Consider the following 13,858-nt stretch of genomic DNA (forward strand, 5'->3'; position numbering starts at 1 on the left):
ACTGACTCCTGTGCTGTCTTGTTCTGCAGAAAAAGGGTTCGCTACCTGGTCATCTTTAGTTAATGTGATGTGACCTCAGTGCCTACTAGCTGGTGAGCTAAACAGCAGCTGATATAAGCTTGTTTCTAGCCCAAAAAAAAAGAAAAAAAATCACAAGTTAGCAGGCAGGTTACGTGGTTCATTGGGACCAAAACACTTGCCCTGAAACTCCTGCTATGCTGGAAAGAAAGGCAAGAAATTAGAGGCTGAAGAATAACACTCATGATTCCCAAAAATACCTACTGGCAAGAAGGTCTGGCTTCTTCCAAATTCCCTCCTGGTGGGCTGGATCTCTTCAACGAAGTACGCAAGACCCCATCAGCAGCCAGAGGCCCAGAGTCAGATTTTTTGAGCAATGGGCTACGAGGGAGCTTTCTGTGATTCATATCGGGTTGGGGCAAGGAAAAAACGTGACCTATGCAGCTGGTAAAGGTTGCAAGAAGCAAAAGCTAAGGGAGAGAAAAGGGCAGTTGAAGAAAACTGCCTTTTACTCTGCACCAGAAATCTTAAGGTAAATTAATTGAACACTGGGAACATGGAGGAAAGGGGGGAAAAATGAACCCGCAGGGATGCTTGTACTGTAAACCTCGTAAGTCACTCTGCAAGGCACATACCTCAGCAACATATTTTCCACATTTCACCAACTGCTGTTGTCCAGGCACTTTCTATTTTCAAAACCTTCTATGTATATAAAATGTACACAGGCAGGACAACACTTTTTCATTACATCCCTGCGTTCAGTCGTGTTTTCTTCTCACGAGGATTCTTGGCATGGAGAAATGAAAAGTGCCATCCCTTAATAAAAGCCTGTCCTTTTAAACACTCTCAAATTTGCCCTGTTTTAGCTAAACGTGACGTTCTTTGTGAACGTTAAACAGCGGAGAGAGAGACGGAGAGGGAGAGGGAGACACACACACACTCACTCACTCCTGGGGAAGATATTCGTCCATTTAAGGAATGAGAAATCATCACATTCAGCAGCAGGTCTAAATACAGTAATATGAAGGTCCCTTTCACTCCCCCTGAGCAGGAAAATGTCACTATGTACCAGACACCCAAATACTCAGGAATCAAGTAAATCCCTCATTTTTAAGGAGGGAGCCAAACACTTCTGTTGAACAACGATGGGGCTGCAGTAGCTACGAGCTGCTGTACGCCATTTCTTTCAATGGCTTCTGTGCCGACATGGCAGGGTCAGACCAGTCATGGGATACGGCACAGCATTCCCTGCCGGCAGATAAGCCTCGGGGCCATGGGATATCTCACACGCTGCCTTCAGCACCTCCTGCTGCCAGGGTGGAACGGAGCGCTGCGCTGCATTCTGCACCCTGCAGAGCCTCCTGCTGGGAGGACGGGGACCAGAGGAGCTGCATTTTACTCACCAGTGACACATCCATCATCTCACCCTCTGCAACAACGGAGGCAACCTAGAATTACGGTGGTGTTGGAGCTGTTTGTACTGTACTTTGTATTGCACTTCCACCATTCTCTACACTGCCTCCTGCTGACATAACCTAGGACTGGAGCAGTTAGAAAACAAACCAACCACAAATGTCCATCAGGAAACATTTTATACGGACTGAATTTCTGTAACCTCCCCTCTTCCCTCCCTTTACCACCCTGCATACATTATTTCTCCATATTTCTCCCCAAAAAAGAGCCACAGTAATCCAGTGACAGCCTGGTGTTAAATAGTGGTAACTCATATTTATTACAATTATATACAATCGTATTTTATATTTGAAATCTATACATGATCACACAGACGAGCACGCTTGCTTGGTGAGGACAGTGAGACTCAGTTGTTACAAGAATTGCTCCGCTAAGAGGCTCTGATGCAGTGAATAATATAATTGGACACCACCATTTTAACAGCCGAGAACACAATGCTGCAAATGAGAGGTTTTAAAGTTCACTGTTTTAATTTGTATATAGCCCCAATGGGGCAAAAAAAAAAAAGGCTGGACTGGGCAAGAAGGGCCAGCGGTGTACCTCAGAGCTGGAATTGTTTTCTCTTCTGTAAAGACTGCCTTGCTGAAGCAGGTGCCTGTCACTGGGTAGGTGCAGGTCTCAACTGATCATTTAATATGGGTTTTCTCCTCATATAGGGAGAAAAACAAGATAAGAACCATTGCAACAATTCAAAATTAACCAATTATTTCAGCATCTGATATCATCTCATTCAGGGCAGCTATAAATAAAATGTAAGATGTCAAAAACTGATGTGAGCTCCTTGTCTTTGGAGGAAGAAGGGTAGTAATTGGGATGAGTGGGGTCATCTTTTAAAGCCTTCTTTTACTGGGGAGCAATCAGTAACAAAGCCACCTGTTCTCATGCATTTTACTGTGGCCATGAAACCTGGACTTGGTCCCTAGCAAGAGGCCACTTTGAAGAGTGGAAGGGAGTGTGTGTGGGGTGGAAATAGTGTTCTTTGGACCCCACAAGAAATTTAGTGTTTTCAAATGCTAGGTAGTTTCAGGAATTTGAGGCTTGACATAAGGCTTGGAAGAAGGTGGCTGAGACTGAGATCTGGTGAGAAATTCAGGATTAAAACGTTCTTTTTTGGTGACAGAATACCAATTAGTTTGAGAAATAAAATGGATATTTGGGGAAACAGTGAGAACTGCCTAGGGGATTATGTGGGGATTAAAGACTTGTGAAATCAAAGAGCTTGGGACAGAAAAGTTTCTGAAACTGAATGGAAGGACTCCAGGATACAGCAAAGAGGCTGACCACTTCAGGAGAGATGCTGGGAGTTTTAGTAAGGGGACTTATGTAGTTGTGGGGCATGGTAAGGCGACTGGTCCACCAGCCTAGGCAGTGACCCCAGCTCATGGGGAGAAGGTAGGTCTGGGAGGGAAGAAGAAGCCACTGCAACGCTGCACAGCCTTGTGGTGAAACAGGGCCCACCTTATTCACCGGGCAATCATGACCCTACTCAAGGTCAATCATGGAAGAATCACTGGAAGGGATGGTGGCACTCCACAAAATGGGAGAGGCACCGGGGACAGTGCAGGAGGCTAGGGAAGATGTACAGCAGCATCAGCAAAAGCCAGGGTGCTTTAGTCAATCTCGTTCTCATTGCTGGCCCCCTCAGGTCTTCGTAGCTTTTCCACTTGCTCATTAATCTGCCCATCCCCTCCTCTCCGGTCCTCAGTCTGGACACCCAGACATTCCTCCTCATCCACGTGGCTCACATCATCATCCTCATCGTCCTCTTCCTCCTCTTCATTCCTTTTGTTTTCCCTTTTCTCCTCCTCGCCCTGCACCTCCATCCGCACTTGGCTCTTGACATCGATCACCGCCTTGTTGCCTTCCTCGGTGCTCAGCAGATGGCAGCTGACCTTGGAACCCTCCGGGCTGTGGTTCTCCTTGACCGGTGAGGAGGTGGTGGACTCATTGCTGACGGGTGAGATGTCGCTGCTGCTGTTATGGTTGGCAACAGCAGGGTTGGAGGGTGAGCTTGGCTTCACTGGGATCTGCCATGACGGGATCTTAGGAGCCGAAGGGGAGGGAGGGAACTGCCTCCTTGGGGGAGAGAAGGGGGGGGGAAGAAAAGGAGAGAAAGGGGCTTTTATTAAAAACACTGAGGGGTTATCATTGGAGAGAATGGCATTTGTAATGGCGAAATCAGGTAAAGCAGGACTGAAACTTCAAGTCTCCTTTGTCATAAGTGAACAAGAACAAGGCCAGATCTTCAGCCAGAATCTCCAAGTGTTTTACAAGCACCCAATAATTGAGGCTACACACCAGTAATCTGAAGTACTGAAATGATCTTGTTCGGCCAATTTCACAGAGTAAGTTAGCACTCAGGAATGCTGCCTCTGGAAAGACATGAGTGGCCCTTTTAAAACAATCACTAATTAATTGGTAAGGAAAATTCCCACTGGAGCAAGAAGTCAGAGACATCAGCTCCTGGTACCTGAGCCAAGAAATTTCACCACCTGGCTCTTGCCTCCACTGTGATACACAGCTATTGCATGCTGGCTCATTACAATCCAGAGCCTATCTCCTAGTCCCAGCATGCACTTTACATGTTTGGGCCAGATCCTGGCTGTTGCAAACTGGTTCAGCTTCTCTGATTTGAATGGAGATGTACTGGCTTGCACCAGCTGAGAAGCTAGCTGCTCTGTCCTCAGCGAGTCCTCTCCAGGTGGGCTTTAAGGATTTGATAGTGCCAAGCTAATCCCAGCTCTGAAATGAGAACGTAAATACTAGGCTGGACAAATGTAAGTGCAGTGGGGAGCCCTGGTGCCCTCAGAAAGTGATCCATCATGAAGAATACAGCAAAAAGGCATGTCTGCTCTGGTACTCCCTACGCGTCCTTGCTTTTGTAACGTGGAAAGTGGGAGTATGAAGAGATATAGATCCCCCTCTGAAAAGGATGCTGTGTGACAGGGCGTTCTCATGCCACTCAGGTGAACTGGCAGTGCCATGGGCGAGAGCAGAGCAGACCAAAGCTGTCCGTTCTCCTACAGTGAGTCCTTGAACACAACACGGTCCATTTTCACAGACTGACCTAGGAACAGCAGTTGCTCTCACCTCCCTGTTCCCACAGCCACCACTAGTCACGGAAGAACTCTGCTGCTGATCTAACCTCCATCTCCTGCGAGTGCAATAAGCTAATGCCTGCATTATTCAACCAGTATCATAAATGCAATCAGCAAATTCAGCCTGGAGACTTTCTTGGCTCCAGTGTTGCTGCTGCCTCCTCACTGCAGAAACATTAGCCTTTTTGTTAAAAAAGCAACAGCAAAGTTTGCTTTCCCTAAAGCACCTACACCCCAGCATAAAAGAGTGATTTTTTCCTAATGGCAGACAGCTGTCCCCCTTGCCCACTCTGGAAAGCCACTTCTCATCTGCTGGTGGCCATCAGCAGATGGCAGAAAATGTACAAATGTAAAGATGGCCAAATGTACAAATCGAAGAGGGAACCCTCCTCAATAGAAAGACCAAGGGACAGGTAAGCCTCTTCGCTTCCTATTCATCCAGCCTGACAAGCAGAGGCCTAAGAAAGAAGACTGGGTCTGTAATCTCTGGGCAACCTTCCTGTTGCTGAAGAGATGTCATTAACTAGTGCTCTCTCCCAGCAGTGATGCCACTATGACCCAACTTAACAGACAGTAACTTAGTATGTGTCCCCAGTCCTCCAAAGCTTTCTACTGTGACTGCTGGTGGGAACAGGAGGTGTGGCAAGAATTTAAAAGAATATTAAAGCCAATACACTCTTCAGACTTCTGAAAAGCATTCTTGCTGAAATTCAGAATATGTCTAGTCCAATCATAGATCGGTCTTTGAAGTCCATCTCTTAGGAAAGAGATAATTTGAGAAGACATAGTTGTGTGTGGAAGGAGGTAAGGGAGTCGTATCAGAGTGAAGGGATCAATAACTGAAAGGGTAAATAAACTCTTAAGTAGTGGTTTTAGAAAAAAAAGAATTCCTCAAAAACTGAGATCCCTCTCCCTAGGACTGTCCCACAGGCTGAGATTTCTATCACCTCATTTCAGACTTGTACAGTGTAAGATGTCTACATCTGAGCTAGCTAACGGAGAGAAAAAAACTCAGATAAAGTGCAATTCATCCTGGTTATGCCCTAACCATGAATGGGGCAGAGGAACTGTATCCACCAGTGGTTCTCTCTCTGTAACAGAATGTAGGTGGGTAGCTCACGTGTAGCCAACACCTCAAACTAGGTGAGAGGCATCCTCCCTGTGGTGAGTGGCAGAGAATTCCTCTATTGCAAACAAAAGGGAAAAATCTTATTAATTATTAATTGCCCAGAGCGCTCCGTGATTTAAGGCAAATTTGAAAAACATTCTGAGACCTGCAAATAGAAAGTGTAGCAGAGTGCAAAGTGGTATTATTAAAATAGCAATAACAGGATATAGAGCTAGTTCCTGTTGGAAACGTCTTTCCTCTCTATGACTAAGAGAATCCCAGAAAGCAACCCTTCCCCACACAACCATCTTCCATCAACATATTCGATCCATACCGGTTCAGGAGGAGTCCTTTTAATGAGTAGATCTCAGATTTCAGTTCATTAATATTCTGTGACTCCAGAATCCAGTTGGTGGAAGTTGTGGCCTATAACATGGAAAAGGAGATGTAAAGATCAAAGCATGAAGTGGGAGATAGCTCACAAATGACAATTTTTCTATCTTATCTTCCCTCTCCTCCCATCTGGGAATCTCAAGCTAACATACATAAGCTCTATCACTTAAAATCTCAGATCTGAGCAAAACGACTTCCACAATGAAGACGGACCTGGATGGATCCCCACAATGACCAGAAATAAAAATTGTTTCAAGGTGCTCAGACAATTCAAATATTTGCTTTCAGGTTAGAGGACTAATTAATCTTGTTTCCAACAACCATTGCTGAAGCATCTCAAGGGGACCTTTCTTTTTCCTTTAAAACGCAGCCAGCACTTGTGAGAATTCAGACAAAGCAAGCTCTGCACAGCATGTTTTCCTCCAATATGTCACACAGAGAAGAACACACAAAGACATAAACCAAATTATTTGCCATTGACCTATGGAATGATTTTTAGATAAGAACTAGGATCCTGAAAGGCAGTGGGAGTTGCACTGAATCAGGTCCTTTACTCTCTCCTGTGCCTGCAAGTAGCTGAGGCATCAGATTCAAATATTATATATTAGCAACTGGTTTAAAACCACTCGCTCATTTCTCCTAAATCATGAAATAAAGTCGACTATCTGCATTCTGTGGTGTTTAGAGGTGGACTGATAAAGTGATGCTTGAAAGCTCCAAAAACTTTCCCCACTAGATCTGAACAATTAGAACTATGCTTGAGTTACCAGATTGTATCTCCAGGAAGCAGCTGGACTAGACACTGTCTCTCGGATATTTCAAAGCAATGAATGCAATTTGGTGGGGAAAGATAAGTAACTCTTGGAAGCCTGGTACAGCTGCTGTCAGCACTGCATCAGAATTGCTATGGGATATCAGGCAGAAATTAGAGTAAGGTAACAACTGAAGAGAACATGCTGCAGATAATACTTTTGGCAATTTTTCTTTTAACCCTTCTGGGAACTTAAGAAATGGGAACAGCACTCTGAAAGAGAGATCACAGCATGGTTATCCCATCCTATCACTGTAGCAGCTCCTGTAGCGATGGGCTGAATGTGGGACCAAAAAAACCTCACATCTAGCACTTCCCATAGAAATTTCTTCTACAAGCCATTACGAATAAATCCATTCATGAGCATCTCTCCAGAGATACTCTTAGTAAATTCCCCGATGAAGGAAGCCAGGACTGGAATAACAAAAAACTCCTCCTTGCCAGCTCCTCCTAGACGTAGCCAGGATTGGTTGCTCCTACTCACTCCTCAACCAGACTTCAGCTAGTGCTGAACAGCCCTGAACACCTTCACAGCCAGCACTCCTCACAGGGACTTCTGGGCTGTGAACCCAGTGAGCCGGGAGAGGCTCAGCCTGTAGTAGCTGTGATATACACAGATGCGTTCCCCTGGGATTCACACTCCCAGCCCTCAGACAGCAAGAATCCAGGAGCCACTGTTCTGGCTCTCCAAGACCTTGAAAGCTACAGCAGCACATTAACAAGGGAGTGATTTCCACTCACTGGCCTGCAAAGGACTCAAATTTCCAAAACACATATGGTGCCAGATGCCTAGGATTTAGAAATAAAATCTGACATCTGGGGCTTTTTAGCCAGTCTCTTTAAAAAACAGTTGTAGAAAATTCAAGCCTTGAATTTTTATGTACGTTTTTTAATTACTTAAAGTCCCTCTTTTTAATTTTTTACAGCATGCCAGTAGGAGTTTGAAAAGCAGATATAAAAACTTACATTACAGCTGAGAAAACACAGCTTTTATTCTTTGGTTTGTGGGGTTGCCCAAGTTTTTCTTTGTACACATGAGGTTTAGATATCATAACAATGTGTGCTACCATTTCAGTGCAGGGGGTGGAGAGGGGGGAGGACAAACTTTAAGACTCTCTAAACCACCAAGACTCTTATGCCCTTTTCCCTTCTTAAAGCTCAACATGTGGCCTTAATCTTAACACTTACGACCTGAAAACAGTTTTCCAATTTCCGGACTGGCTCCAGGCCACCGACAGGCCACAGTTCCCAAGGAAAATTGAAGTGGAGTGTTGTGACCATAAACTGGCTTTCATGGTTGGGTTTACAGCTGTGCCACTGAGGGATTCCTACTGTACAGCGTGCACACCACATAGTCAGCTGTGGCCCACCAGTTACACACCATCAAAGGGTTTCTATGAGATTGAGGTATAGCTATGGGGAGAAGACAACCGCTCATGCTGCAGGTAGATCATAAGGCACGTGTAAGGGATTTAACAGTAGAAAGAAAATTCTCTCCCTGTATTAAGAGTACTGAAAGATGTCTGGAACCTGAATAATTCCAAATTTGTGAGTGAAAGGAAGACATCATCTCTTTGTGAGTGGTTCAAATCCATCCCGTCCCACATCTAACTAACACCTACTGCCTGACAGAATGCTTAGCTGCCAAGTACTTCAGAGACAAAAAGTACAAAGTCTCACTGCCAGAAAGAAAAACAATGTTGGTTAACAGTTGAAACACAGTTACCTGAAAACACAGGTAACTACACAAACCAGCCAAAACTGGTGGTTTTATTGCCAAGTTCAAGCCAGGAAATGGGCCACCGTGAGTGCCTAATGTGATTGTGATGGGGCCACCTAGTACACTGAGATAACCAAAATTCTTGAAACAGGCAACCAAATAGTATGAATGTTCAGCCATTACCTGTTCTGGATCTGAGCAAGTGACTTACATACAGTATTTCAACTGTATGCTTGGCTGAACAGGAGTTAAGTCATTGTTTTGAATCAAAATACAAAGGTACAGGAGAAATATAAACATGTAAAATTACATGTTTACAGAAAAAGACTGCACATCTGGCCTTTACACCTCTTTTGGTCACTGGACTAACAGGACGATTATTTCATTTCAATTGCATCTCAGAAGTTACAGAGCTGAGAACAGGTATAAGGCCTCAGACACAAATGCTGCATGCAAAGCCATATAATAAAGCCCTCTTAGAAGTCAGATATATGTCACTGGGTACCCAATTAATATCCAGGGCTTTAAACAGCCAGCCTATGGAAATGTCAAATGCAGAGAAACCAGTGGGGGATATGACAGAGATGAAGGCTGGATTGTGAACCTAATAAGGTGCTTTTCATGTGGACACAAAGGAAGCCATGCATCTTCTACAGATGGTGATGTTCTGAAGGTGAGGAGCTGGAGTTTGATACCTTAGAAGCAGCCAGTTCTTGGGTGAGCTCCTGAATTTTCTGTTGTTGCTGGATTAGCGATTCCTGGACAGCTGCTAAAGTCTTCTGTAACTGAGTCACTGTGAGGGAAAAAGCAGGAGAGTGTTAAACTGAGATACATGCACACACGTCCTTCCTGCTGTCTAGCTACAAAGATGCCTCTATTCCTACTATATCTAATTTATCTACGCCCGCCTGCTCGCTTTAATCCATATGATTTATCTGCACTATGGGTAATCTACCTGCACTGCATCTAACCTCCAGTATTTCTAGTTTATCTTTCCATTGTATAGATGTCTATAGAGCACAGTATATCCATCCAAAACCTCTCCCTTCTAATTATATTGGTTTATGATTTGTACATCTCCCTGAACTTATACAATGTTTGTATCATTTATCTACCTTGGGCCTCACACAGGCAAACTCTGGGGCTAACTCCAACCTGCAAAGAGGCTGGTCTCAGGATTGACCTTAAGGTATCACAAGAAATGAAAGATGCTTGTCTTCTCGCCCTCCACTAAAAAGCGTAATTAGCAGCCTCCTGCCCTGAACTCACCAGCTCCTTCACCCCCAACACGTTTACAAACACTGTTGAAAATCACGCTTTTCTTCCATCCCACCATATACTTTGTGTGTTTTCCCTTGTATTTCGAGAGAAAACCTAGTATTTCCCTCCTACACCCCAGCAAACACTGAAGATCAACTGTTGGACTCCAATTCCAGCTGCAAAAGAACTTTTTCTACTTTTGTACTTTATCCAAAGCTTCCAGGCAGTAAACAAGCTGATAAAATAAAATAAAATTAAAAGCTCTATTGGTGTGACAGGTAACAGCTAATCCAGACCATCATTAGGGCATCGGGTAATGAACAAGCACCCTATAGAGTCAATAACAGAGAAGGTGGCTAAGGTCAGGGAGGCACAGTAATTACAGACTTTCCTGACCCTGCCTTGGATTTTCAGATGGAAGGTGGGGGGAAAACACCACAAAAAAGCCCCTGAAAACATCAGAGAAGCAGAAATTAAAAATGAACTTTACAGCCCTCCGAAAGGCTGTCATTTTATTCCCCTTATTAATATTCTGAGGTTGGGAGCCTTTCCGTAAAAACATAATTAATTGAGGCCGCGCCGACAGTAAACAAGCAATTTCAAATTAAACCGAAATGACGGCGGCTTCATTTGCAAATGTGAACAGATTCTCAGAGCAGATAAATGAAGTCACCACATAAAGTAGTAGATGGAGGGAAAGAAGAGGGTGGGGGTCTTGGCAGAATGGAGGATGCAGGGAGAAGGGCTTTGAGGGGTGAATTGATGGAGTCATTAATCTTTACCTGTCTGTGTCACACTGCCACTCATCTCAGCAATGTTTGACTCAATCCTCTGAAGTTGTTTCCTATCTTCTTTGCCTCCCATGATGAGAGGGAGCAGGTATTTCTGCATGGAGGACATAAACTTTTTTTACAAAACAGGGATATGCAAAGTGGTCTCTCTAATCTTCCTCAAAGTCCACCACCCAAACCCCATCTTTTATCACAGAGCCAGAGATTATTTATCCACACACCTGGCTGAGAAAATAAATTCCTCCTAAATTAGGTATTAAAAGAAGCTGCTGAAGAGAAGATGCAAGACCTCTGGTTATATTTTTGGGGGTGCTGAAAAACAGTTCCTAACTCTGTTTAAGGTTTCCTGGGACGGCTCTCACTCCAGAGAAACATCGATGACATATAGATGTCAGATTCAGATTTCAGATTTTCTGTTCTCAAACGTGAACACACTGATGTTGAACAATATTTGAGCTCCATCAACAAGAAAATAAATGCAGAAGTTGGGGGAAGAGGGGAAAGGCCCTGAAAAGGACAGAGGAAGCATAAGAGAGGGAATGAGAGTTGTTGTAAAATCTTGTGAACCCTGGTGTTAGGAGGGTTAGAGTTGCAGAGGGAAAAGCAGAGATCTGAAGAAACAGGGATCTGGAGAAAAAGGAAATGGAGCAGAGTTAGCGACAGTACAAGAGAACTATGGAATGAGAGCAAAAGAAAGGGAGAACCAAGCTACTACAGGAAGCAAGGCAGCTCCCTGACCCTGTACACAGCCATGAAATCTACATTATTCTGCCCCTGCAGAGGCTTGTCTTCATCTATTAGGTCCCAACTCTCCCCTAACAGCCATAGATCCTTCTGCAGCACTGCACACAGGAATTGTTTATGCACTCTAAGATGAACACGTCCAAGTGCAACACAGCAGGTGAAGAAGAGTGAGAGAAGGATGGTCTAGGATGTAGAAACAACTCTGATAGTGCCTATCAATTCTTCATCCTGGCTTTTGCTGCATGTACACACACTGTAGGGGCATACATACAGAACCATTTCTGAGACGGAGCTGATTATCCAAACTGACATGTGTGGGACAGCACTCTTTTACACTTAATAGCATTGGTTTAAGATTTCACTGTCGCTGTACACAGCTCTTAGCCTCACAAAGCATATGTATGCACATATGTTTACACTCAGACATTCTGAAAACCAAATAGCTTTTGATGACTTTCATAAGCAGTTCTCTTTTAGTCCTTACAGAACACACATGGACAACTATGTCTTATCCTAGCATCCTATCTTGCATTTAGAAATCACTATTTGCAAACTCCCTCAAAATGCCACGGAGGGCAGAGGGAATTTATCAACTGTCTCCAAAGATTTCTTACTCCTATAAAAGAATATGGGTCTCTGTTAGGCACACAATATGTCTTATGAGGTTTGGATAGACAGCAGAGCAAGATCTGTAAACAAAGAATACAGCAGTGAGATGTATTAACAGCATCAGTGACATTACACCAAAAATTTTATGTAAATCATCAATATGTGTTAGAGATGTGTCATTTAGCAACAGCAATATGTTAAGGTTTGCAAGGCCCAGCAGCTGTTGTCTCCACATCTCTCTGGACACTGAGCAGCCTCACCATACTTTGCAAGAATGAAAAGATCAGTAAGGTTGGCATCACTGCTTTCATATAAAAAACAAGGGGATAACATAGTTTCAAAAGAGCCATCCTCTTAAGTCATGTAATTTCACTTGCATAGATGGAACAAGTTGTTAAATCTGGCCTCCCTCTCTTACCCTGAGACCCAGGAAATTAGCAACAGAATGGAACAAGAAAAGTAGTTTTAAAAAAGATGGTCAACACTTGATTTGTAAAATAGATTTTACTGCAAAAGGCAGTAGGATTATCTAATGTCACTTACCACAGTATTGGAAAGCACATCCAGAGTGAGAGAGTATGTTCAATCAGAGGAACATTGCTCAAGAAATAAGGAGAGGCTACTGTCTCTACAGTACACAAGCAAACTTGCACTTGCTCTCCCTAGTTCTAAGCACACTGGAGTAGAACTATGGGATGTATGGTAGAGCTAGAAGTTAGCACCTTCTTTTCAGCCTTCTCATCAGTCAAAGAAGACTCCTTGCTAATCCATGGTGCAGGATCAGCAGTGTACAAACCATTAGACTCTGGCTATGACAGTAATGCTGCTGGCCAATGCTGAGAAAATCCCTTTACTGACCTGTCCTCAGTTTCCCCAGTTTAAAAGAATATATACATACACGAATCAAATGACCTTGTTTCTGGCAGTTTGAGATCCACTGCCGAAAACTAGTTTTGTTTCCTTGCCATTTTTTGTCTCTGCATTTCCATGTGAAGTGTCTACATTTCTCACATATACCAATGGCAGTGTCAGTACAAGCTGAGATGATCCACCAGCTTGGAACCAACGTGATCATTTGGATACAAGCAGAATAATATCGTTCTCTCAGAGTACAGAGTAAGGTGTTGGAGCAGTGAGGGAGACATTACCTTGTACAGCTGATGGAAGCCAAAGGCAATTCCTGCCATTATGATAGCCAAAGCCCCATAATCTCGCCATCTGGAGCCAGGTGGACCTAAAGGCCAAAATCAAGAAATAAGCATAGTCAGAACTGCAGGTGATAACATTTTCAACTGGTTTCCTGATATGCCCATTTTATCAGAGAAAAAAGCAATGAATAATGCCATTTCTGTTTCTTAGCTGGCATAGATTTAATGAACAGGGGGCATTTGGATGCTGGTAGCCCTTCAGGTACAGTGTACAGGATCCTGTCCTTAGGACGCTGAAGCATCTATCCAGACCAGCATTGATACTGGCCTTGCTCAAGGTGTCAAAGGGAGACAAATCACATCAGCAACTAATAAAGTTCCATCAAGCTGTTTTTCTCTACTCTTTCCTTACAGAAGGCACTCCGCACTCACCCCAGACAACTATGGTGTTAAGTGCTAGCTAAGGTTAACTCATTACTTGAATACCGATTACTCTTCATAATTGTAATTCTTTTAAATAGGGACAAAACCAGAAACTCAAAAGAGTGCAGGAAAAAGAAAGAGGGAAGCGTTTAGAGGAAGAAGAGAAATCTATTAGGGCAATAAATGGGTTTATGAAGGCTGTGTCAGCAATTACAGACTGTTTCAATAAGGAACGATCCAGTGTCTTTCAAGCCTGAATTAC

The 13,858-nt window shown here is 43.7% G+C and overlaps 1 protein-coding gene across 2 annotated transcripts in view; it reads right to left on the reverse strand.

Annotated features, from left to right (window-relative positions):
• Positions 1 to 1,721: 1,721 nt before the first annotated feature.
• The window catches only part of PEX14 (peroxisomal biogenesis factor 14), a 78,094-nt gene continuing 65,957 nt past the window's right edge, over positions 1,722 to 13,858 (reverse strand). For both annotated transcript variants that reach the window (XM_048067743.2, XM_048067744.2), the window contains exons 5-9: positions 13,174 to 13,259; positions 10,664 to 10,766; positions 9,317 to 9,414; positions 6,032 to 6,123; positions 1,722 to 3,567 (exon numbers count right to left, since the gene is read on the reverse strand). In XM_048067743.2, coding sequence (XP_047923700.2) covers positions 3,102 to 3,567; positions 6,032 to 6,123; positions 9,317 to 9,414; positions 10,664 to 10,766; positions 13,174 to 13,259 — 845 coding nt within the window. In that variant the 3' untranslated portion in view covers positions 1,722 to 3,101. The remainder of the gene's footprint in view (positions 3,568 to 6,031; positions 6,124 to 9,316; positions 9,415 to 10,663; positions 10,767 to 13,173; positions 13,260 to 13,858) is intronic.

The sequence above is a fragment of the Anser cygnoides genome, chromosome 23 (genome assembly GCF_040182565.1).
Source record: "Anser cygnoides isolate HZ-2024a breed goose chromosome 23, Taihu_goose_T2T_genome, whole genome shotgun sequence".
Taxonomy (NCBI): Eukaryota; Metazoa; Chordata; class Aves; order Anseriformes; family Anatidae; genus Anser; species Anser cygnoides.